This window comes from Hippocampus zosterae, chromosome 5 (genome assembly GCF_025434085.1).
Source record: "Hippocampus zosterae strain Florida chromosome 5, ASM2543408v3, whole genome shotgun sequence".
NCBI classification, from domain to species: domain Eukaryota; kingdom Metazoa; phylum Chordata; class Actinopteri; order Syngnathiformes; family Syngnathidae; genus Hippocampus; species Hippocampus zosterae.
The window spans coordinates 5105870-5131089 of NC_067455.1; the positions used below are offsets into that span (position 1 = coordinate 5105870).

Genomic DNA, 25220 nt, shown 5'->3' on the forward strand with positions numbered 1-25220 from the left:
ATTTTGCGCTCTCCGCCACCGTGAAACGGCCGCGGTAAACAGGTGGCGGCGCTCAGCCCTTGACACTAACGGTCCCGTTTGTAACCTTCCCTTTTGGGTCAAAAGAGATCTTTCAGCGCTCTTCTACAAGCGGTGGAATCAGAAAATGGACGGCGCTGCCTTGAGATAAAAGCGACTCCGGGTCGCGAGTCTTTCGAGATACGAACCGTCACTCAACTTTGAACAAAATTGAGATACGGCCACGCAGTGATGGCGGTCAACTCAGTTCAAGTCACTTCACAAGAAGAAGCACTTTAGCAAATACGGAACAATTCTTCTTCTACCGCGTGGTGTGTTAAAATCAACCACATAGCTAGCCAAATGCTAATGAGAATCGGCATCTATGTTGTGGCGCTTTCGCAGCTTGATATAAGAATAATCACTCTCATGAATTCTTTATCCTCTGCGTAGAACTACTATTAGCGCCATACTGATGATCCGAGAGAGGAGCTGAGACTTCTCAAAGAACAGGAATTTGTCGGTCTGTCTCGTAGTGCCCCCACGTGGCAAGGGCCACACAATTGATTGCAGTGTGACAAACAACTGTTAGATTATTTTTAATTTGAGTCGATGACGCAAATTACATTATAATAAGATAAGATAAGATAAGATATCCTTTATTCGTCCCACACTGGGGAAATTTACAGCCTCCAGCAGCAAGAATGTATGTAGAAAGAAGAAAGAAGAAAGAGAAAAAAAATGCAGCTTTTAAAATTAATAATTATAAAAATAAATTATTTTTATAAATTTTATAAATTATTATAAATAAATTTAATAAAATAAAAATTATGCAGCGCTACAATTCATTCAACTTGGATCTCAAGGCACCACTCTACTTAAGGAACCGTGAATATTTCTACAATTAGAGCCCAACCTGAAAAAGATGAAATTTCAGACTCAACATCTATCCAAATTCTGGGGACTGTTTTGGAGGACCCGCCCTTATGCGGTCGTTGAAAGTGAGGCGCCAGCGAAATCCACAATACTTGCGCCATGTATTGCCCGTTGATTATTTACGCACATGTTATTTAGTCATTGTGTTTATTAGGTGTTTGCGGAACGGTCAACAGACTTTTGACCTGTCCAAGCTGCAGCACGAGGAATCTCTCACGCTAATGACGAACCGCATTCCATTCGGCTAAGCTACTTTACGAAAACGTGCGTTTCGGAAACGTCAACGTTTACACCTGCGTGCGCCAAATGCAATCCAAGTGAAATGCACGATGCAATCCATCAAGTGCTCACAGTGGCGGCGATTATTATTTTTATTTTTGTGTGTGTTGGTTGGGCTCGAATAAGTAAATTCAGTCAATATGTAATCGGCTTGGTGGGATTTAAAGATGAAAGTGAAAAATAAAAGAAAGTGAGCGTGAGATTAGCGCTGGAGATAATCTGATCCTCTTTGCTCTGCTGCAATAACGTCCCCGATGCTTACGACTGGCTCGCCTAATTACCAGTTTGAAAGAAAAGAAGCGCCAAAGGTGAGCAGGTTTGAATCAAAATGGCTTCAAAAGCTGATTGGACCTTTGCGCTGTCTCGCCCTACGTGTTCCCAAAGCGTCTATACGGGAGTTATTTCGACTTTAAGTACAACGTGACTGGTCAGGTCTAGAAATATTGGGATATGGACACAGTTCCCACCTTTTTGGCTCTCACCACCACCACCACCACCACCGGGCAATCTGCTCAACTTCAGCCAAGTGCTTCAGAACTCATTTGCCAGCAGGTGCTTCACAGTGCAGATGGACAATGACCCGAAGGATCCTACACAAAAAAAAAAATGCAAAGAGTATCTGAAGGCAAAGAACGTGATGCGCTGGCCAAGCGCGTCACCTGGCCTGAGTCTAACTGAGCATACATTTTACTTGCTGAAGACAAAAAAAGTGGAGAGAAAATGCGACAACAAGCAGGAAGTGAAGGCAGTTGTCGTCAAGGCCTGGCAGAACATCTCCAGGGATGAAATCCACCGTCTGCTCATCAGCAGAGCCGGGATCGAACCCACAACCTCTGCACTGTGAGGTCGACGCGCTGTGCGCCTTGTAGTGCGGAAAATACGGTATTCAAAAGTCTAAAGTTTGCTTTATGATTACTTGCGACCCCATCCACCTGATTTCGAATTCAAGGTCTCCCGCCAAAACTCATCTGGTTGGTTTCATCTCAAATCCACTCTGATGGTGTTTGCAGCCCAAAAACTGAGAATTGTGTCCATATCCCGATGTTCATCGACCTGAATGTAATTGTAGTGACAGTATTTGGGAACTCTGTCCTTCAAGTAACTTCACCCCCCCCACCCCCCCGCCGATCCCCCTGCTTGACCCCAATCTAACACAATCAATCGTGACGAATCGTACGTTGCTCTTTGATCAAGTCAATGATTTTATTTTCCACCGTGTTTTGTGTTTTCTATGATTGTGTCTTCTTGTGACAGCTCAACCTCTAGCTGGGACGTCCTTACCAATAACCGGCCAGCTCCAATGCAAAGGTTGAGCCAAGCACCCGAAATGATTCCTTTTTCAATCTAAAACTTCTCTTTGCTTTCACCAACCGTTCACTTTGACTCACCTTCTTTGGCTAATCCCTCCTATAGTGATGGAACGATCTCAAAGGTAATCAATCTGTCAAGTGTTTGTTTAGGAAGTGCGAGCAGAGGAGCTGAATTTTGGGCCGAGAACACTCTGGCCTAGTCATCAGCCACGAGCATATAAAACCCAACTGATGATGTTTCTATTGAACAAATCACCACCCCATTTTCTGAACTCTGACATCCATTTGATTAAAGGGAAAAAAAATGCACTTGCAATTGCACATATATACCACAAAATGGCGACAGAACGCTGACAATGGAAAGCAGGTCTGTAGCATGTACACAATCATGAAGCCCAGTACATAACTATATTTAGTTAAGATAGTCAACAAAAAAACAACTACATACATCACATGAGGTTCATCAACAGTTTCAGCGAGCATAATCCACTTCGAATCCAACGACGGTAGCTAGAAACCGAATGACAGCACAACGTGGCTCTTTCGGGTTTAACTTAGCTTAGCCACTTAGCTTTAGCCATCAGCCAGTGACAAATGACAACGCGTTTCGCACACACTTCTGTTTTGTGTTTTCAACGTCAGGTCTCGGCAATGTACCGGGTGTTATTTTTGATACACGAGATGCTTTCGGTTCGGGAGGATTTTTATCCATCCACGCGAGAAAGAGGAGTAGTTTCGAGGAAAATCAAGTTGTTGATTCCAGTTCCAAAAACTCACTAGCGAAATGGCTTCTTGCGTCTGGTTTATTTTTATCCATCCATTTCTAATCCGCTTTTCCTCACAAGGGTCGCGGGCGTGCTGTAGCCAATCCCAGTTGTCTTCAGGCAATAGGCGGGGTACTCCCTGGATTGGTCGCCAGCGAATCACAGGGATAATTTTCATATTATTGCTTTTAAATGGATAAATGACAGATATTTACAGATTTTGACCAATCAAGTTCAAACATGGTCCCTTTTTTCCCCTCAACTAGGGGTCACTTCAGTTTTTGTACAATGCTTTGAGGGCCATATTACATAATGTTTTTTTTTTCCTTTCTAACACCGTCAAACAAACTTTTATAAACCACAGGCTTTTGGGGGTGGTTAAAGCAGTTCCTCTGGGATTTTCTTTGCTTTTAGAATTGTTTGGCGGCATTCCTGAAATATCCCATAAAACCAAAACATTTGGTCTCAGGAAAATTGTCTTTACCATGACATTTTTTCCCTTCATTTAACATATATTCGATATTCTTAATCTTTTTTTTTGTCATGACAGCTTGATGTACAAGCACTGTAACATCTTCTCTTTTCCAAGTTCCTGATTCCTTTGTTCACTAATAACTAATCATCTCATTTTCTTCATGAAATAATGTCCATTCCAGTAACAGCACGTCACACGCAAAGCATTCTATTCTTTGACAAAGAGCGACCTCTGGTGGCCAAACTGTCAAACTACTCTGACACGAAGATTGACGTCTGAGTCATGCTTTTTTTTCGGTTTCAGGATGAAGGAGACCGATAAAGCAAAAGAGAAACAACAAGAGATGGTTCTTAACTCCACTTCTCAAGCAGAGAAGCGATCGTCCCCGCAAAGCGAGCCTTAGTTAGCCAGACGCGCAACTTTCCAGGACAAAACGAACTGTTGGAACTCATCCATGACGGGAAAATCCAGTTTTGTAATACAAACATAGGAAGGAAATAACGTGGACGAAGTCATGAGCGCCTATATTGGAGTGTTGGTGTTAAACATCTCGTGAGTTTGCACGCGAAGCACCTATATATGTCACTTTGCTGGCTCTTTTTGTTTTCAGAGTGTTTTACGACCGTCTGACATGCATGAATTGTTCGTGTAAATACTTTGTACAGTGTTTTTTTTGGTCCTTTTTCTGATTCAGCCATTTTTCCATCATCTCCATCCTGCCTTCAAGCACAAGCACGAACTGCACTGACTGAAATGTAGATGTGTTCCATTTCTATACCCGATGTATTCTTCTTATTAGCCTGCTCAGGGATTTGAGCATGAAAGCAAAACGGGAGTCAGCAACATCAATCGGCACAGACGAGTCGAAAACAGAATACGACTTCCGGTGCAGCAGAAGGTCTCTTCGCTATTGTCGTTTTCATTTTCAATTGTAATCGTATATTCAACAGGCGCAACACAATTAAACCCAAAAATTAAACCCGCTTTGACCGTCTGGTTTGCTTTGATCATGAGTCAAGTTTTTTTAAGAACCGCCCCAACAAAATGATGAGCAAATCTCCCCCCGTGTGGATTTTCACGTTACCACTTAGCTTGCGATTCAGCCACCTCAGATAACATAACATTTGCGATTCTCAATTTGTGGATTTAGATCATTCCCCAAAAATGTCCGCTAAAAATCCCTTTATCGCGATTCGCAAGTAAAGAATGGGTGAAAGATTGTGACCGCAGTTTTTGTTAAGTCAAGGAAACACAACAAGGTAAAAGGTAAAAAGTCAATCTCAGGCAGGTTCTTGAATCACTTGTGGCGTTCCAAACAAAGTGGAAGGAGAGCAGGGGATTGCCAAGAGGTCTGTGGGTCATTTGTAAATACTGTACCTCAAATGATCGCCATTCTAATCGTCCGCCGTGGTGTGACATCAACCAGGAAGTTGCGCAAACATTACCTGGCCACCCCATTGGCCGGCGAGCCGACGAATCGGCTCGATACCACTTTGTTTTCTCGGACCGATACCAGTGCACGCATTGACTCCTGAATATTCACCGATATCAATACCAAGTACTGTGATGACGTAGGGTACCGAAAATCTCAATGAACACGAAGATGATTTTCTTATTACCCACTGTTTTGGTCTCACAATTGGTTAGCTTAGCCAGCCAGCGATGAGGGTTCGACCCACATTTTGAGTGTGACTTTAGAGGCGTATTTCTTCCAAAAGTTTCAGATGGTTTTAAGGTGTAAACGTAAGCACACCTGCACATACTCCCACTTAAGAGCTCCCATATAAAAGCGCTCTTACCTTTTACTGGCACAGCAATAAACGTGAGCAGTGATTGAAAAGCCATTTCCCACATTTACAATGTTCACATTTGCTTTTATCGGCAAGAATAAGGGAAGAGCGGCTCAGCATGGGCCGCGTACGGCTATGACTCAAGGGCCTCAATTACCCCCACTCCTTTTGTCCAAACAGCTCCCCCAAATCCACCCTTCGCTCTCTGAAAAGCCCCTTTGTACTTTGCGTTTGCAATTATCGTCCTCGTTTATTAGAAATCGCCCTTGAGAAGTGACTCCCAACCACTACGTCAGGAGAAATTTGAAAATTCAAATGAGCAAGCACTCCATACTAAGCCTTCCGCTTACAACATGTTGGTCTTTTTTGATGACATGAAAAAAAAGTCAGCAGGTTAAAAAAAACAAAAAACAGAAAATTTAGAAATTAACCTAAAATGTATTTCTTCATGCTCGTATTTGGTTAAACCACATCGAGTATTCCACAAGTCTTTTGTACTGCCTTGATCCGCTTGCAGATGCACTTTTGCCTGTTTTACTGCCGCTTCTCCTCCGTTTTTGTCGGGTGGCGTGCCGTGCCTCGACCCCCCTCCCCCAATAAAAAAAGATTGGGGAAAGACTCAAAAGAGCGACTTCCGACTGTGAAATAAGGTAAAGGTCAGGATGGATTCAGTTGAGTCTTAGCAGTTGAGTCGCCAAACGTTTCCTTGAGATAATGGCGGTCAAACGGGTGAAGACGGGAAATGGAAAAGGGACAGTAGGAAAAGCTGAGAAGAAACCAAAGCGCCCGTTCCCATAGTTGGCACCTCAAATTCTGTTCAGTCCTGTTGTTTCTCCCGAAAACACCTTAAGTTCATTAAAAGTGCACGGCTGCTTTTTATTGTGTCGCTGCTCCTTTTCTTCTAGCGTGCTACTGTTTGGCCAACCCATTACGCCCCCCCCCTCCCACCCCCCGCCGCCAACTCGCTTCTCACTCGCCACTCATTCTTTTATTCTCCTCTTGCTTTTCCTCAATTTTACACTTTCACTTCCTTCGCAGCCACAGTTGACCGTGTGTGACATATTTATGTGTCTGATCGTCTCCGTGACGTGAGAAATCAGGTACGGCCGATGCGGGGTAACACACGGGGCACCTTCATGAACAGCAGAAGGAATTTACAGCGGTACATCAATTTAAGAGTGACACCACGCAATTTATTTCCATATACGAGCTGATGCTGGGCCGATTTTTTAAATCTTAAATTGCACACAATTGGAGTCAGGAGCGCTAAATGTTGGCAACTTCACAGCAAGCTACACACATATGCTACGTGTGTTTGCTAGCTTAATTCGAACACACAATGCAAAACACCATAGATGGACTCATGAAATAATCATGGTTGTTGCAGTATTTTTTATCCTTTAAAGGGCAACAACACTGCGCAATAGATGTTAATTAATAGACCGTTTGTTTACGGGGATTCTCATTGTATGTTAGCATTCAGCTAACGGAGGCTAGGTGGTTGTTTGACAGTAAGCTTCTTTTGAGAGTGACAACATGAACTCAAAGTCTAGGTTTTTGGGGAGGGCGAGGGGTAAATTGTTCACTATTTGCCAAATTGTTGTTTCTCGCCGAGTGAGTCGAATCGGGTGAGTCGAGTGAAGTCGCCTGCCTTCCGCCAAAGAGGCGCTTGTATCTCAAAACAACAAGTAGGCCAATCCACAGCTTGAATCTTCAGAAACTCGTAAGCCTTCAGGCACCACTGTGTGCGTGATGCGCCTAAATGCGCTACGCTGACATCGGTCTCCGTTGTTGCGTTTCCTCGGCACCGCCGTGGGCCTGCGTGGGACCAAAATTTCGACGCAATGACACGACACTAAGGCTAATTAGGAATAATGAGCTGAGAGGAACATCGGCAGATAGCAAAGCGGCAACATCTAATGATGCGCTGTGCCACAATGGAAAGTTGAGCAAGGACGTTAGCAAAACTTTTTTTGAGAGAGGGCGCATGCCCTCTCTCAACCCCCCCCCTCAAGTGGAACCACTAGCAACGAGCAGCAGCGCTCACACACATTCGGTTGCGTAATGCCACCAGTAATATAAATCACAACGCAAAGCCACCAAAATGTCGCAAGGCAAAAATATCCCACGGGGGTTTCTGCATCCATTTTCTACATTGTACTGCTTATCTGCAACACCCGCACCGCACCCTCAACTGGCTGACAGGCAGTCAGAAGCAGAGGAGGGTGGAGTAGCAATAAAATGAATGCCGGTATTTTTGAACAACACGACTGAAGTGAAAGTCAAAAGCAGCTCTGTAAATACAGGATTTACTTACTTACTCTGCTGCCCCCCCCCCCCCCCCCGCCGCCACCACCCCTTTTCATTCTTACAAAAACCTCTCATCTCTCTGCCGCCGTCTTGTGGTAGCTGATGGGCACTGTCAAGTTTGAGGCGGAGCAGTTGAGTCCTGACAAATACAGTACCCAAATAGAGCGATGTGTATGGGGTATATGCATGTGTATGTACAAGATAAATGCCGTGACGTATAACTTTGATTTATAAGACACAGAAATAACTATGAAGGAATTCCTTCGTTTTTTTTTAAATCCAGATTTTGTACTAATGAAACTCGTCACATCAAAACGTGATTTTTTTCAACATAAAATTTATCGTGGCATTACGCAAATATGCGTCAATAAAGAATCAGTAAATACATCCCAAAAATGAAGAGTAGGATCCGTTTGTTGAATGAAGGGATGTCAATTTAAGCAGCCGAGCAAGCAAGTTAACCTGGAAGGCGCCGGAAGAAAGCTGGCGATTGGAAGAAAGTCAAAATAACGAGCGAAGCGCCGGATCTCGCTCCCGGAAGTTAACACAATAAAAGACATTTTGAGCAACCGATTTAAGCCCAAGTTCCCTTTTTATTTGTCATTCCGTTAAAGACATCAATTCATATGATGTGAATGAACCTTTGCATCTAAAAAGCACACGAACAAAATGATACATGCATGTCATTGAAAAGATTAGCCACGGGACAAGTGGTTTCCCCCCCAAAAAATAATAATAAAAAAATTAAAAAGGAGCATTTCAATAGGGTTTCCAATTTTCCATGACAAGTCAAATCAGGAAGATCATGATCTGTTCTACTTCTATTCTCACCAGTAATGTTTGTTTGCAACATCCCGGAAACTTGGCCGTGTCAACTTTGGAGAAGCTTCGAACTTCAGCCCGCAGCACCTTCCTGAGGGGATATTTTGAAGTAAAAGGGCGTCCCTAATTTGCAAACAAAACAAAACGGTCAAAGAGATCTGTTGAGAAATCGATTTTTTTTAAACCAGATTGTCTCCAGACCAGTGAGTCTCACGGTGTAGTATTAGTTCCACTAATGGTACGTGAGCTCCCTCTGGTGGTCCATGAAATAATCACTGCCTATCCAGTTGAGTAGTATTCAACTTTTTCCAAACAATACATTTGCAGTTAATCTTTAAAAACTGTTCTGAAAACTTATTAAGGTGAATTTTTAACTACATTAAAAACAAAAACAAACAAAAAACAAAATACTGCTTTTTTTCCCACAACCAATCATAGGAGTGTCACAATTCTTGCTTCCTTGTACACGAGTTGAAGAAACGGTGTTCGGCATTTTTGGAAACTCTTGTCACGTTGCTAATGAGCTATTACTTTTAGCGGAGAAGTTAATGATTAAAAAAAAGTTCAAAGCAGCTGAAGGGGCAGTCCTAAATGTGAATAAAACCATCAAAATCTTCAGCGATTCATCCCATTGGTCAAATCAGGCACACCACGACGAACATGGCCGACAGCAACCACGGCCATGTTGCTTTCAGGTTCGGGGCGTGCCCTTTCGTGTCGGGATCCCGGCACCCTCTGGCATTGTTGCTGGGCTTGGCGCTTTTGGGGTTTCCCTCAAAATGGACCGGCACGCACTGGTTTTCCAGCACCTCACAGGCCAGAATCAGATGTTTGCTTTCCCGGACGACGTTCCTGATCCCGCAAGTGCCCTGTTCGCTCCTCACCGTGACGAAGGAGAAAGGCTCTTGGCTGATGCACAGGTTCTCCTTGAAGGTCTTGCCGCCTGCGCTGGAGCACACGGCCCTAACCCTGTCCAGGTCTTTCGGGTCCAGGAAGGATTGGGTGGGTCTGTCGCAGCCGCCGTTGTTCTTGATGTAGTTCCTCCACTCGTTCACATCCAGAGAGGCGGGCAGCCCCGAGCGAATGTGGCGCTTGACGAACGTGTTATAGCCGTTGTTCCATTGGGATCGCTGGCAGGGAGCGTCGTTGCGCGCGCGCGTCCGATGAGCCGACAGGACGCAGGCGGCCACGAGCAACGCCAGACCCGCAGCGGCCATTCTCCCAGCAGCCCTTGCGGCGAAGCAAATTCTTTTACGTCAAGCCAGAACAAACAAGCGGATTTTTTACAGCCCTCCGCCTCCTGTTACAAGGACGGCACTTTGTTTCAGCTCGCTCCTACTTGCGAGCGACCTCTGCGTTTCTGCTCAACAAAAAAGCAAACAACCCCCCCCAGATGTTGGAAACCGCCGGCATTTTCATACCTTCACTTAGCAAAAGAGGAAGCTTCTGGTTGGTTGCCAACCCGAACGTTCCAGATGTGGGACCTTTCTGTCGTCAGGTCTTCGCTCGAGGTTGCACATTTCCTGTCTGGGCGTATGAGGTAGGGTGAGGGGGGAGGGGCTTACTGGCTGTCTTATGTAACGCAGTCTCTCCACACGGCAGAGGTGCACTTTTGATGAGACGGGATCCCTCGACGTCCCAAAATAGCCATCAGAGGTCCCCCCCACCCCCCCCCCACCCCCGGTGCCATTTGCGGATTTGTGTGCGGTCCGCGTTTGTCTACAGAGATGACTTATTTGCATCCCGCTGGCCCAGTGAATCAAATGAAGTGCATCTGCTTCATGTTTCTTGCCAAATGGAATTTCTTCTTCTTCTTTTTTTTTTTTTCTGGCAGAGAATCTGGACTGAAATAGAAAAAGAATGTAGACTCACATAGCAAAGAGCGCGAGGAAAGAGCACGTCTAAAGGATGGCCAAGGTCCAAAGTTTGAGCTCATTTCACACTTGATAAAAGCAGCGAAAGTGCAATGTGCTTTTTGCAAAGTACAACCGGCTAAAGTCACCCAAATGCACAACCGCGTAAATATAATTTGCTGACTTAATATAGCTGAGCACTGCTGGGTTGACACACATTTTCCGCACGATAAGGCACACTTAAAGGCGTTCGATTGTCTCAAAAGCCGACCGTGCGCTTTATAATCGGATGCGCCTTCTATATCGATCGATATTTGGATTTCTTGGACATCGTATTTTAAATGTTCTGCGAAGCGCATTTTTTTGCAGCTTCAGCGGTTGTGAAAGCACGATATAATTAAAGCTGTATTGTATTGTATTCCAGAGCCCGGTAGTCCAGTGGTTAGCACGTCAGCTTCACAGTGCAGAGGTACCGGGTTCGATTCCAGCTCCGGCCTCCCTGTGTGGAGTTTGCATGTTCTCCCCGGGCCTGCGTGGCTTTTCTCCGGGTGCTCCGGTTTCCTCCCACATTCCAAAAATATGCGTGGCAGGCTGATTGAACACTCTAAATTGTCCCTAGGTGTGAGTGTGAGCCCGGATGGTTGTTTGTCTCTGTGTGCCCTGTGATTGGCTGGCAACCGATTCAGGGTGTCCCCCGCCTACTGCCCGGAGACAGCTGGGATAGGCTCCAGCACCCCCCGCGACCCTAGTGAGGATTAAGCGGTCCAGAAAATGGATGGATGGATGGATGTAGACTCACATAGCAAAGAGCGCAAGGAAAGAGCACGTCTAAAGGATGGCCAAGGTCCAAAGTTTGAGATCTTTTCACACTTGATAAAAGCAGCGAAAGTGCAATGTGCTTTTTGCAAAGTACAACCGGCTTAAGTCACCCAAATGCACAACCGCGTAAATATAAGTTGCTGACTTAATATAGCTGAGCACTGCTGGGTTGACACACATTTTCCGCACGATAAGGCGCACTTAAAGGCATTCGATCGTCTCAAAAGCCGACCGTGCGCCTTATAATCGGATGCGCCTTCTATATCAATTTGGATTTCTTGGACATCGTATTTTAAATGTTCTGCGAAGCGCATTTTTTTGCAGCTTCAGCGGTTGTGAAAGCACGATATAATTAAAGCTGTATTGTATTGTATTCCAGGGCCCGGTAGTCCAGTGGTTAGCACGTCAGCTTCACAGTGCAGAGGTACCGGGTTCGATTCCAGCTCCGGCCTCCCTGTGTGGAGTTTGCATGATCTCCCCGGGCCTGCGTGGCTTTTCTCCGGGTGCTCCGGTTTCCTCCCACATTCCAAAAATATGCATGGCAGGCTGATTGAACACTCTAAATTGTCCCTAGGTGTGAGTGTGAGCGTGGATGGTTGTTCGTTTCTGTGTGCCCTGCGATTGGCTGGCAACCGATTCAGGGTGTCCCCCGCCTACTGCCCGGAGACAGCTGGGATAGGCTCCAGCACCCCCCGCGACCCTAGTGAGGATCAAGCGGTTAGGAAGATGAATGAATGAATGAATGATGTATTGTATTCCCTTTAGCGTAGCTCCATCTAGTGGACGCACAATGCAACCGCTGCCACGATTGTAGCTTCTATCCTGTGCGCCTTATAATGCGGTGCGCCCGATATATGAAAACCGTTTAAAAAAACATTCATGAAAGTTGCGCCTGGCACTCCGAAGCGCCTTGTAGTGCGGAAGATACGGTCATCCCGCCATTTTATTTTTTTTTTAAGGCCATCCGCATGATAAAGTGAAAAATGCAACTCAACTTCCACTCGCAGGGGACGCTTTGACGACAAAGCGGATGGGAAGATGGACAACGTCCACTCGCAGAGGACGAAAGGGCTACACTCGAGGTCATTTCTCATTTTGGGCCCGATAAGGTTGACCAGGGTTCTCGGAAGGTCAAATTGTGTGACATTAGACAGAGGACAGGAAAGCGGAAATGATACTCCGTACGAGAGGAAGAACGGGACATTTTATCATTGCAAGAGCGCCGATTTGATTCTTTTTCCCCTCCCCACTCTGATATTGCAACATGACCTCATGAGAACGTTCAAAATGTAAAGCGCCGCGTTTCAACTTTTGAACTTGACTAATTTCCAGCAACGTGTTACAGCTCCATACACACACGCGCACACACTCACACACACACACACACACACGCATTTGCCCCGACAAGCAATTTTCTGTTATCCTGGAGAGAACAGGCTTCACTTTGTCACCGCTAGCCCTCCTTTCCCAACCGTAAGCAATTTTATGAAGTCATTCCATTACAATGAGTTTCCCATTCTTGATTCACTGCAGTTCCGCTGGCCAGTAATCCGCCAACATTCAGTCAAGAGACGCCAACGGGACGGCGTCCCGGGCCTTCCCTAGCTCTACAATCAACGCAGTTCACAGACGCAGTCACAATGGGCAAAAAAAGCCCCATTATGTGTTTTTTTTGATTAGGGGGGGCAAAGAGCATTTGAATGACGAATGCGTTCGGCTTCTTCTTTAACCTCTTCATCACGGTCATCACCTGTTTGATCTTTGCCTCTTCGCTGATTCACTCGCACATCCTTTACGCCGCAACAATGAGAGTTAAAAAAAAATAAAATAAAATACACGCCGCCAGCTTCCAAAGCTCTCACTCTTTTTCGTCTTCTGCATGAGGTCCTCTCCCTTTCGGTTTTCCCCTTCTCGACGTGCATGAGGAATGTGTCAGAGCGGCATAAAAGAACAAAAGCGAGACTAGGGTGAGTGGGGGGGGGGGGGGAGGGTAGTGGAAGAATAGAAGAGTAGCCAAGGAGGGGGCCCAGAGAAAGTTGTGAGAGGTAAAGGGAAGGAGGGAGGAGAGAAATGTTGAGGGGCGCAGCTCACGGCTGATTGCACCTGAATACTGGACGGCCCTTTGTCATCACGTGCTGACACGCAGCATCTCACACACACACACGCATGCACACACACACAAACACACACACACACACATAGAAACACACACACAGAGAGCCTGTCATTGGCTGCTAACAATACAGCCGTTTCTTTCTTTTTTTCCCCCCCCAATTCCCCCTTGTTCCATGTGCATGTTTTGTTAGCATGTCACGGTCACGTGCTAATCGTTAGCTTGCCGGGATGAAACATGAATCTTCCCCGCTGCGGCCACTTGCCGCATTGTAACTTTTGTGGCATCATCCGTCACTTTCAAAAGATCAATCGACGCTTAGGGAGCGGGGGCCCTACGTGATAGAGCTCCGCAGCAACAGAGAGGTCGAAACGCGCCGCGCGAGTTGGATGGAAACGATGCCAGCCAAGCGCTCGACAGGAGCAGAATGCGGCATTCAAGCTCTTTCGTGCCACGCCCAGTGCAAGTTGACTCTGAAACTAAACAAAGAGTTTCCCCCCCCCCAAAAAAAATGAAAACCATGTTTTACAACAGCCCACTAGCTTAATGCTAACAGAATGGAAAATCCCATTGGCAAGCTAACAGTTAGCATTGACAGCTGGGATTTTGTAACCCTTTGAAAGGAGGACTCAAGACAAACATTGTCTTTCTAAAAATATATTCGAGGTAGCCCCCGCCCCCCACCCCCTGAGTCTAAACAGGATTGTGATTAATAATCAGGTGACTGCATTTCATACAGCGTCGCCCCCTGCTGTCAACTGAAAATGACGTCAAAATGCCCACAAACGTCATTGTTCACAGGACAAAATGGCAGTGAACATTTTAAGCTGCTTAATTCTGTTTCCGTGAACACAATGTACATTAGAATCCTGTTTTAAGACTATTGCGGGCACACAGAAGACATTATTGCTAAGAGCTTTTTTTTTGCCTCGAGTTTCCTCTTGAAGCAATGGATATTTGAATATAAATTATATGACGATATTAACAATAATGAGAGGCATATATTCTTTATCTTCTATGAAACAACGGACGTAATTGAATTGTTTTGCATTCTATTTAATTGCGTTCCTCCTTTGTGTTTTTACAAAGTGCAGTGTTATGGAGTGCTATTTTTCAGTATTTAAAAAATGTTTGTTTTTTGGGGGGGGGGGTGGAATAAATAATGACATTTCCATTCGTTTCTGAAGGGGCGGATTTAAAGTAGGCATTCAGAGTTGGGAGGCGTTTTCACTCAAAAACTTCATTCAGAGTATAAAGTTGTCACGTTTGAGAATCTGGTTACAATTTGGGGTGGGGGTGGGGGGACAGTTCCACGTGACAAATGAAATGATAACAGCTTTAAGCCGTGATTTGGAGTACAGTTGTAATGTTTCAAAAAAAAACTTGTTAAGGGCATTCCCTTGAGAAATATTCAGTCTTCCACCTATTTTGTTATCCCCCCGCCCCCCCTCCAAATAACATGTTTGTTGCTTTACTGTTGTATATGTTAGTTGTTCCATGTACAGCAATTTGTATGCATCGATGGCTGTTTGAAAGTGTCCTATAAATACAGTTGAGTTGAGTTTTTGTAACGCTGCTGTCTTAACATTGCAACTTTTACCCATTGTAAAATTTGAGAGTCGTCTTATTTCCGAGCTCAGCTCGTTTTTGCTTTTCGACGGCCGCAATACGCGCAAAGTCGTGGCTGACGTCAAAGCAAAAGCCGCCGTCTGGCGCAATTAGCGGAAGGCGGAGGGAAATTTGGACACAACCGCGCGTTAAAGGGCGCTCGTCTTCAATTACCGCCGTGTAACTCTTCTTTATAGCTCCTTGCGTGTGTGGACTGACACGGAGCCTTTGCGTGCATTGGAAGCGCCCCCCCCAGCCCTCCACCGCCGCCCCCCATGCCCTCCTCAAAGTCGCCCGGGTTACGGCGCGCTAATTCGCCGTGCAGTGTAGCGGATGGGATCATCCATCATGAGTCAATAGTTAACGTCGACTTTGTATCGGTGCCATCCATCATGGGCGGCCAGTTTGCGCGTGCGTGTGCGTGCCTGTTCCTGGTGCGACTACCTCCCACACCGCCCCCCCACCCGCCTCCCTTCCGTTCCCGCAGCGGGTGGGGTGGGGGTGGGGGGTTCTGAAAGGGAAGCCATCGCCGATCTGCGCCGATCCAACCACTTTTCTCTTTTTTCATTTCCTCCTCCGGCGGCCCACTAGTGGCCCGTGACGCCCCCCCCCCCCGCACCCCCTTCACACACGCACACACCGAACACCGCCACCCCCTCTACCCTTTTAAAAGGATATTCTAGTGTGCAGGCCAGAAGCTGTATCCTATTACCGGCGTTTTTATTTTTATGGCGGCAGCATGACGATGGGGGTGGGAGGTGTGTGGGGGGGGGGGTCGTCTGCGTCTGCGCTGGCTCGAAATAATCAAACTCACCGCACCCACGCCTAACCACGTCATCAATACTTAACGGTTTCTATCGTTCAAGCACAAGAAAGCATCTCCAAGAGAAGCCGCCAACAGGGGGCGCCGTTTTATTAAGGTACCGCGGATCCGCGTTTGCAATCTTGGTTGTCGACGGGGGCGAGGCCGTATTAATGCGGGGCGTGGTCACGCCTCTCCACTAGTATGCCTATTTCCCGCGGAGCAATTACTTTTCATTTGCGCAGGAGCAGAGTCAAAGGTGGGGAGGGTGGGGAAACATCAGCGAAGAGCCAGAGAAGAACCGAAGAGGACGAGCGAGTCTCTCTACTCGAGGTGCGCACGCAACAGCGCTCCAGGAGCAAAGACGCAAAAACAATGGAGCGCAAAATCCCGGATTTCTCCGGCACTTGGGAGATGAAGAGTTCGGAGAACTTTGAGGAGCTTTTAAAGGTGTTGGGTGAGTGATGCAAACTTGACATATATCCGATTTTCTTTTTTTAGGTCACATCCCCACTCTGTGCACCGGCCTCTTTTACGCACGGGCAGGGGGTCTTTGTCATTCTGCAGACACCCCAAAATTCAAGTGCCCTGGCCCCAGGCCAGCGTCACTGCCCCCCAACCCCCACCCCCCACCCCCCACGACCCTAGTTGGGCTGCCATAACACAATAGAGACAAACGGCGGGCACATCTGTCTGTGCAGTAGCACTCCGATTGTGTGCGTGCGCGCGCCGGGACGGGCGTACAGTGCGCGAAAGGTCTCGACTGATCCAAAGTGACAGTCGGGAACAGCAAGGGAGGGGGGGCGGGGGGGACACCTGCTGGTTGTAAGCTTTTGGCTGCGCTGTCTCAGAGCCCCTTTTGAAGGACTAATTTGGTATATGTATATAATGTAAATGTAATATATAAATATGTATGTAATGTGTGTATAAATATGTAATATATAAATATGTAAATGTACATAATATGATACGTGGAAAAAAAAATGCCAAACTGCTAAATGTGATTAGAAAAAGTCATTTTGATCAGAGTGCGAATAATGGTTCAAAGGTAAAATTGGCAAAAGTACTTCATTTGGTCCAAAAAGGTACATTTCATAAATGTACAAAATTTGTAAAAAGTGCTAAATGTGATTCAGTAATTTTTGGTCAAAGTGCAAAATTTGGTATAAATGGTTGAAAAGTCGATTTGGTGGACAGATGGGACAGAAGTAACGTGTGACTACGTGCAACAAAATGCACGTTTTCAATGAACGACGACATGTAAAATGTGCTTCTTTTGCCAGCCGAGTATTCTAACTAGTTGCTTTTTTTGTGATTATATTGCACTTAATTGAACGGTGTTTGTTGTTTTTTTTTCTTCTTCCTTCTTTCTACCTACATTCTTGCTGCTGGAGGCTGTAAATTTCCCCAGTGTGGGACAAATAAAGGATATCTTATCTTTCCACGACCTGAAAAATACTGTATCCTCAATCGACACTAACGAGCACTCCGCCATTCGTCCTACGCGATTAGCACTTGGGTGACCCCGCCCCCAAAATCTCCATGTGGAGATGGAGCGCAGCTGGATGCGGCCTGTCAGTAACCGCCGTCTCAACGCTCGCCTCGACCCCCCCCCCCCCAAGGTTTCCTCCGCTCCCTGACCTCTGAACCCGGCGCTCGGTCGGCGGGCGAGCACGCCCTAGCGAGGCCCGAGCTGTTTGCGTTCAAGTCTTTTGGGTGTCTGAAAGTCAGATGGGATGTCAGTCACTTGAGAAGCCTCCCCCCTCCCCCCCCCTCCCCAACTTGGCTTTTAGGTACACACAGGGGTCACTTCATGTCTGCAGCTCAACCCGCTGCTTGAAATAAACCCGCACTGTCAGAAACATCGACATGATTGGCAGGATGTCCAGTCTAAACCAGCAGGTTAATTCATCGTTTCATTATTGGAAAGCAGGAAATTGGTTTTGAAGTAGCGCACATTCAGGTCAGGACAAAAACAACAACAAAAAACCCCAAAAAACAGGTCAAACGACTCACCCGTCAGACTTCATGAGAAAATAAAGATTCAAGTGATCACATTTGATCTTTTTTCCATCACTTGGGAGACTTCTGCGGAGGTACCTGAAAAAGAAAACAAAAAAACTGAGCTGAAGTCTGGTTGGATTAGCTGACGCAGCAGTGTTTGAACTCAAAGTTCGGTTCGACTTTTAGGGCCCAATTTTTTTTCCCCCCAATCTAAAATGTACTTTAAAGCAAAACAATGGAAAGAATGAAACTCTCGGTATGGCGTGATTTTATGCTTCAATTCAATTTATCGTGTTCCGGCTTCGGCGACCAGAGGCAGCATAACAGCCATGCCGACAAATAACAGTACTTGTATGACTAAGATGATGTACTGGTCATTTTATTTTATTTCATTGTCGAGAATAATGAATTTGTGTATTCTTCTATTATCTATCTACATGTGTTGTTTCACCGTTGGTGGTTCAAATAGCCATTACTTTTAGTACCACAACAATCGATCCTAACCGTTAGCGTATAAATTACATAGCGTTGTTTGTTAGCATTAAGCGAAGACAGACACAGTATGCGTTTGCTTGCTTTAAATCTCTTTGGTTTATAATTTATTTGACAGTAAACCTCAGCTGGCATTTAATACCGAGAAGTCTTTGTTTTTTTTTAAAGAACTGTTCACTATTTCCAAAATTGCTGTTCATTGGCAAATATTACGTCAGGTTACTCATATCAAGTGACTACTTTGATTACTCCAAATGAAAATAGAACTGAGATAGCAATTAACTAAAAAAAAACATCCTGAAGTGGAGCGACACATTTAAAAGCGAGGCAAGCGTAGGCGAGGTAAAAACAAAACGAGAAAAACAGGAAAGTACGACGAGCAAAAGTGACAATGCCCGCGCTGTACGTGCCCTGCGGAACTCCGGCTGCCCCGTGAATGACTCCGCATTTCTTGCCACGTATATATTTACTCCTGTTGACAGGCGCGAATGCCTGTGAGGTCGGGAAACTCAACTGTAAGGCGCACACGCACAAAAAAACAGATGGGACACTCGAATACTATGACTACCGTCAACAGGAGTCTTTTCAAGAATGCCGTATTCAAGGAAAAAACAAAAAAAACGTCACTGGTCAGTAACTTCAGATTTTCTTTTCGTCCAATCGCGAATGTCAACTAAAAGTGGGAAGGTGCAAATTCATGCAGATGTGCTGGCCGCGCTTTGTCACGTGATCTCATTGTTTCCTCTCTGGTGGTTCACGGGACTCAACCCGAGAGCGATATCGACGCGGGTTTCGTACGGAAGAGGATTAGGGCCAATGAAGAAAGAAAAAATAAGGTTGTCAAGATTCTGACTTTATTCTCAGAATTCTCACTTTAAAGTCAACACATTCACAACACATTCTGACTTGTGTTGAATGTGTTGACTTTAAAGTCAGAATTCTGAGAATAAAGTCAGAATCTTGCCAACCTTATTTTTTCTTTCTTCATTGGCCCTAATCCTCTTCCGTAGTTTCGTGACAAGGAACCGAGGGACGCGAATTGCCGCCGCGACCTTGCGTTTGAACAAAATGTACAGTGCGGGATTCCCCTTCCGTTGCTTAGCAACACGACCAATCAACTCGTACAATTTTTGTACTTCCGGTCCGAAAAACACGTCTGGTAAACGGAAGCGGATCTCGCTGTCTGCGAAGACTAAAATTGTCTCTCACTTTCGAAAAAGGGGAGTCTCCCAAACGGAGCTCAGCCGAGACCACCGATTGGCAAAGTGGACGATTTTTTTTTTGACGACGTCACGGCAAACAAAATCACGGCAGAGTTTCGAGGCCAACGGCCTGAAAGATGATCGTGAAACGGCTTCGGGGCGCGGCGCATCCTGAACTGGAGAAGACACTTTGCATTTGCCGACGGAATGTTTTCAGAGATGAAGTGGTGAATTGTTTGTTTCATGTCATATAAAATCATTTTGTCTTCATACCGTACCCACGTATTTGTCATCGACATGGTAGCCGGCGGCCATTTTATCGGAAACGGTTACAACGAACTATTGTAATAACGTACGGATTTGTTTTGTCCCTCGAGGTACGTTCAAGGTTCGACGGTATCCATTCGGTTGCGCTCACTGGTTTGCCAAGTATTTAATTTGCCGGCTTTGGCCTTTGTTTGAACCCGAATTTCGAAATCGAGATGATGCAAGCGATAGGGTGTGGTAGAGGGGAAAGAGAAACACAGCAGGTGGTGTCAAGGTGCGATACAGTATATGCGAGTGTCTCCACTTCCGTAGTGTGATATGTTGGGCTTACATCTCAGACTCTTAATAATATTTTTTTTAATGCAGTAAAGTACATATTTTCCTTCTTATGTGCATTTTAGTTTCAGCAAACTTTTGAGTTGTCACGTTGACAGTTTTGCCCGTGGGAGTGGAGAGAAAAGAGGTTTAGCCAGATTCAGGGAACCAGGAGTCACCACCAAAGTATTTATCAAAAACCTGAAGAAAAAAAAAAGGTCCAAATTCAAAGAAGCAAAAGGAAACAAAAACGCTCACTGCTCGAGGAAGACATGAAGCGACGGCAACATGCGACGACCCGACGCACACCGACAGAAACGATATCAACAAATTGAGGCGACAACGAGGCACACCTTGACCAAGACGCGAGTGGCTGGATTCAGCTGACAGCATGACACGAGGAACAGGTTGGGACCAAAACGTAAACCAGCAAACAAGACATCAACGAGGAACGCAGTAAAACAAGACCAAACATGAAATGAAACTCAACCAAAATCGAAAACAAAGTCAACAAAAACAAAACAAAAAAAGTGCTCGTTTGTCAACGTTGAAAAACAAGTTTTAAATACAATACGTTCCAACTGCATTTTCAAACACATGATCAGCTTTTCTTTGTCCGCCATGTTGATGTTCAAAATCGGATTTTGGAACAAAACAACGTGACAAAATTTCCCCGTGTGTGTCTTCCAGGCGTCAACGTGATGCTGCGAAAAATTGCGGTGAAGGCGGCGTCCAAGCCCCTAGTGGAGATCACGCAGGACGGCGAGACACTGTCTATTAAGACCTCCACCACTGTGCGGACCACCCACATCACGTTCACCGTGGGACAGGAGTTCAACGAGAGCACCGTGGACGGCCGTCCCTGCACGGTACGCTGGGGACGCGAGAACATTCCGACGGATCGCGTCACTGACGGACGCCAGCTGTCCGCGTTGCGTCAATCTGTTTGATTTGGCCTGATAGGCAATCTCCACCCGTCCCTCGGTCCCCGAAGGACTCTTTACGAAGCCTTTCAACTGGCCGCCCCCTCCCCTCCCTCCCCCGGCCCCCACCACCGCGGTTCTCGCTATAGGTGGCCTGTTTATTTGACTCGAAGGCAAACACGGAAGTCAGTGTTGGCGTCTCTGTGGTAACAATTGGACATTACAATTGTGCGATCGATTCTGAAAATTTGTTTAAGTGGCGAAAACGTAGACTCTTCTTTCACTTCGAGCTAGTTCCGCTCAGCAGTAGATCGTGTTTTTGGGCTGGACGCACGCGCGTCGCTCACATCGCCGATTGGCGAGCAGTCGGGGTCGAGGCGAGCTAGGTGCTACTTTCGCTGCACCAGCTAGCTAGCAACGAGCTTCACCAGGCTACTAGCGCAGCTAATCACGTTGCGGTCTCGCTGCTAAGTCACTAAATCATCACCTCCATTTCGGCGAATAAGCTACGCTTCTGACAAGAATCGTCCTCACGAAGAGATGACAAGGAAAAACGTCGAAGGCATGCTAATTGCTAAATTAAGCTAAATTTGACCTGATAATTTGTACACTGTCGTAACCGCTGTCCCGAAAAGGCACCAAGGCGAGTTTGGTGCTACTTTCGCTGCACCAGCTAGCTAGCAACGAGCTTCACCAGGCTACTAGCGCAGCTAATCACGTTGCGGTCTCGCTCTTAAGTCAGTAAATCATCACCTCCGTTGCGGCGTATAAGCTACGCTTCTGACAAGAATCATCCTCACGAAGAGATGACAAGGAAAAACATCAAAGGCGTGCTAATTGCTAAATTAAGCTAAATTTGACCTGATAATTTGTACACTGTCATAACCGCTGTCCCGAAAAGGCACCAAGGCGAGATTGGTGCTACTTTTGCTGCACCAGCTAGCTAGCAACGAGCTTCACCGGGCTACTAGCACAGCTAATCACGTTGCAGTCTCGCTCTTAAGTCACTAAATCATCACCTCCGTTGCGGCGTATAAGCTGAATCGTCCTCACAAAGTGATGACAAGGAAAAACGTCAAAGGCGTGCTAATTGCTAAATGAAGCTAAATTTGACCTGATAATTTGTACACTGTCGTAACCGCTCTCCCGAACAGGCACCAAGGCGAGCTTGGTGCTACTTTCGCTGCACCAGCTAGCTAGCAACGAACTTCACCAGGCTACTAGCGCAGCTAATCACGTTGCGGTCTCGCTCCTAAGTCACTAAATCATCACCTCCGTTGCGACGTATAAGCTACGCTTTTGACAAGAATCGTCCTCACGAAGAGATGACAAGGAAAAACGTCAAAGGCGTGCTAATTGCTAAATGAAGCTAAATTTGACCTGATAATTTGTACACTGTCGTAACCGCTGTCCCGAAAAGGCACCAAGGCGAGTTTGGTGCTACTTTCGCTGCACCAGCTAGCTAGCAACGAGCTTCACCAGGCTACTAGCGCAGCTAATCACATTGCGGTCTCGCTCCTAAGTCACTAAATCATCACCTCCGTTGCGGCGTATAAGCTACGCTTCTGACAAGAATCGTCCTCACGAAGTGATGACAAGGAAAAACGTCAGAGGCGTGCTAATTGCTAAATTAAGCTAAATTTGACCTGATAATTTGTACACTGTCGTAACCGCTGTCCCGAAAAGGCACCAAGGCGAGCTTGGTGCTACTTTCGCTGCACCAGCTAGCTAGCAACGAACTTCACCAGGCTACTAGCGCAGCTAATCACGTTGCGGTCTCGCTCCTAAGTCACTAAATCATCACCTCCGTTGCGGCGTATAAGCTACGCTTCTGACAAGAATCGTCCTCACGAAGTGATGACAGGGAAAAACGTCAGAGGCGTGCTAATTGCTAAATTAAGCTAAATTTGACCTGATAATTTGTACACTGTCGTAACCGCTGTCCCGAAAAGGGTTAAAACACTCTAACTCACAACAAAAGTATTTGGTGGTTGAAATGAGGTCTACTGGGCTGTCATCCCACTGTCGGCTTCCTGTTCATTCAGGGCGTCAGTGACCTCATCAGTCCATCTCCTGTTTGTCTCTCCCAATGCTCAGAGTTCTCCACGCTGGGAGACGGACAGCAAGATCAGCTGCGAGCAGACCCTGCACAAAGGGGAGGGGCCGAAAACCTCCTGGACCCGAGAGATCACCACCGATGGCAAGCTGATCCTGGTAAAGCGACACAGAAAGGAAAAACACTTTTCTTGGCCATTTTGTTTGCAGACGTTGACGGAAATTTCAACGCGGTTTTGTTGCGTTTCTGACAAAATTCACTTGCGTCTCTTTTCAGACCATGGGAGCGGACGATGTGGTGTGCACCAGAGTTTACGAGCGCCAGTGAACAAGAGCACTTTTCACTTTTGGTCCTTTCACGTCTCATGCGTCACCACACTAAACGAAGGCCACCGGCGGGAGACGGCATCTTGTATTTTTTTTATTTTTTTTTAATGATTCCAAAACAGTGGTGCTTTCAGATAATTCGTTCGAGAACTCCTGCAATCATCATTGCCAGTTGAAATGGCCAAAAAATTGTGGTGCCTTTTTGTGTATTCGTTTTTCTAGCACTCTGTATTTTACTTGAGACAGTTTTTAAACCGTTTTCGCATCATGATTTTATACTGCAATCCAATTCGGGGTGCTTCTCCCTCTGGTGTGCCCTCCTTGGCCACCGGGAGGCAGTACTGCACAATCCAGCCAGTCTGACAAACAAAGAAGAAGAAAAAAAAAGACTTCTTCTGCTGTACTTGTACTCAGTAAGTTGTTGTAATATGTTAGATGGTTAGATGGAACAGTTTTGTGTCCTTGAGGCGCAAGCAAATAAACTTCATGAACTGCAAAACAGTGGTAAGAAGAATCTGTGGCAGCCAGACCTGTTGTTCTCTCTCTCGGGCAAGCTTCACACACCTCACGAGAATTACCGAGTCATTTGGGGCTTTTGATTCATCCAACCTGTATCGATACAAAAGACTGTCGTGAAAGCGATATATCGCGATCTAATACGGTTTGTCCACCGAGTCTCTCTCTCGCAAGCTACTCAAACGATGAATGCGGCAAACGAATGCAAGTCCTTTTTCATAGGGGATAAAGAATATATGCCTGTGATGTTGGTATGTCATGATGGGTTGTTCCCCTGTTTGCGTTCAAACATCAGTTGCGTAAAGGGTTGAAAAATCGTCACGACCGATGCTAACGTTAGCGCGTCAAAGGCTTCAGCTAGCGGGCTGTTCTTCAGGTTCTTAATGTAATTGTCTTGTTTAAAATCCACAGCCCTCTTTGTTTGATGTAAACGTTGACAGTTCACTTCTTAAAAGTCGGGTCTTTTGTATCTCAGTGCAACACTGTGTAGTTCGAATAGTAAATGCATCCTCGCTCGTGTCTTAGCCTTGCACTCTTTGACCGTTTTGCTGGGCTCTCATGAAAGCGTTACCGATTTGAAATATGTAAAATGGTTGTGCGACCGCGTGTCTGTTTCCAATTGTATTCACCGACTTATCTTCTTTACGGTTTGCTTCTTTGGCCCTCGATCACATTTTCTATTCCATTTGCTATTGATTACCACACGACGGCCCTGCCAAGGTTCTTACTTTGCGTTCAACTGATATGACTTTTGATGCTACGTAGCAACATTTTCTCTGAGAAAACAATAAAGCAGCAACTTTGATTTAAGACTGAAGTGGTTGCGGAATTTGTTCTCGTTTGACTGAGGACTCCATCATATTCGGGGGCTTACGGTCAGCCGCCCGCAACGAGAATAACTCGCCTTGTACCCTCCTCTTACACTCTGTCAATCATCTCTTTGCCACATTGCCTCAAACTTTCTCCCTCGGTGCGTTTCGAGGAGGCAAATATTTCCGTAGCTACCCTCACCCCACACTTCATACAAACCTGTTCATCCGGCAGATCTCTGGGCCCTTCAATAGTGCCAGGAAACCGCAAGACATTTAACATTTGGCTCAGTTCATTTTCAACTGGAAAGTATGCTAGGCTCGAAGGAACCATTTTAATTTGCGCAGCGGAAAGACAAACAACCTCGCTAAGCTATCATAATGAGGTTAGCGCGGAATGAGAAGTTGCATGTGACATCCGTGGTCGAATTC

At 46.0% G+C, this 25220-nt stretch overlaps 3 protein-coding genes and 2 long non-coding RNA genes across 9 annotated transcripts in view; 3 read left to right on the plus strand and 2 right to left on the minus strand.

The window, feature by feature from the left end:
- The window catches only part of ca14 (carbonic anhydrase XIV), a 159703-nt gene extending 154884 nt beyond the window's left edge, over positions 1-4819 (plus strand). For 2 of the 5 annotated variants that reach the window (XM_052065233.1, XM_052065232.1), the window contains 3 exons: positions 1-42; positions 2467-2520; positions 4065-4814. In XM_052065233.1, the coding sequence (XP_051921193.1) occupies positions 1-42; positions 2467-2520; positions 4065-4164 (196 nt within the window). In that variant the 3' untranslated portion in view covers positions 4165-4814. Of the gene's footprint in view, positions 43-2466; positions 2521-4064 lie in introns of all 5 variants that reach the window. The other 3 variants (XM_052065236.1, XM_052065234.1, XM_052065235.1) reach the window with 3 other exon arrangements.
- LOC127600702 (uncharacterized) lies at positions 29-20041 on the minus strand. The gene is made up of 3 exons (XR_007962405.1): positions 19933-20041; positions 17895-17978; positions 29-1802 (listed from the first exon to the last, which is right to left on the minus strand). It is a non-coding gene; the product is annotated as an uncharacterized LOC127600702 (long non-coding RNA).
- On the minus strand, positions 8435-10231 carry LOC127600642 (uncharacterized). The gene is made up of 2 exons (XM_052065343.1): positions 10105-10231; positions 8435-9983 (listed from the first exon to the last, which is right to left on the minus strand). Exon 2 carries the CDS (start codon positions 9898-9900, stop codon positions 9319-9321), a length of 582 nt encoding a protein of 193 aa, XP_051921303.1. The 5' UTR covers positions 9901-9983; positions 10105-10231; the 3' UTR covers positions 8435-9318.
- On the plus strand, positions 16101-24789 carry crabp2a (cellular retinoic acid binding protein 2, a). The gene is made up of 4 exons (XM_052065340.1): positions 16101-16335; positions 20849-21027; positions 23179-23295; positions 23414-24789. Exons 1-4 carry the CDS (start codon positions 16254-16256, stop codon positions 23462-23464), a joined length of 429 nt encoding a protein of 142 aa, XP_051921300.1. The 5' UTR covers positions 16101-16253; the 3' UTR covers positions 23465-24789.
- Positions 18442-19853, plus strand: LOC127600685 (uncharacterized). Its single transcript, XR_007962386.1, has 2 exons — positions 18442-19003; positions 19600-19853. It is a non-coding gene; the product is annotated as an uncharacterized LOC127600685 (long non-coding RNA).
- Positions 24790-25220: the final 431 nt, after the last annotated feature.

Bases quoted from the DNA above. Each gene is read 5' to 3' on its own strand.
- LOC127600642 (XM_052065343.1), bottom strand. From the start codon at position 9,900: ATGGCCGCTGCGGGTCTGGCGTTGCTCGTGGCCGCCTGCGTCCTGTCG.
- crabp2a (XM_052065340.1), top strand. From the start codon at position 16,254: ATGGAGCGCAAAATCCCGGATTTCTCCGGCACTTGGGAGATGAAGAGT. The intron at 21,028-23,178 runs GTACGCTGGGGA...CCCAATGCTCAG, and splicing joins TGGACGGCCGTCCCTGCACG to AGTTCTCCACGCTGGGAGAC. The intron at 23,296-23,413 runs GTAAAGCGACAC...GTCTCTTTTCAG, and splicing joins CCGATGGCAAGCTGATCCTG to ACCATGGGAGCGGACGATGT.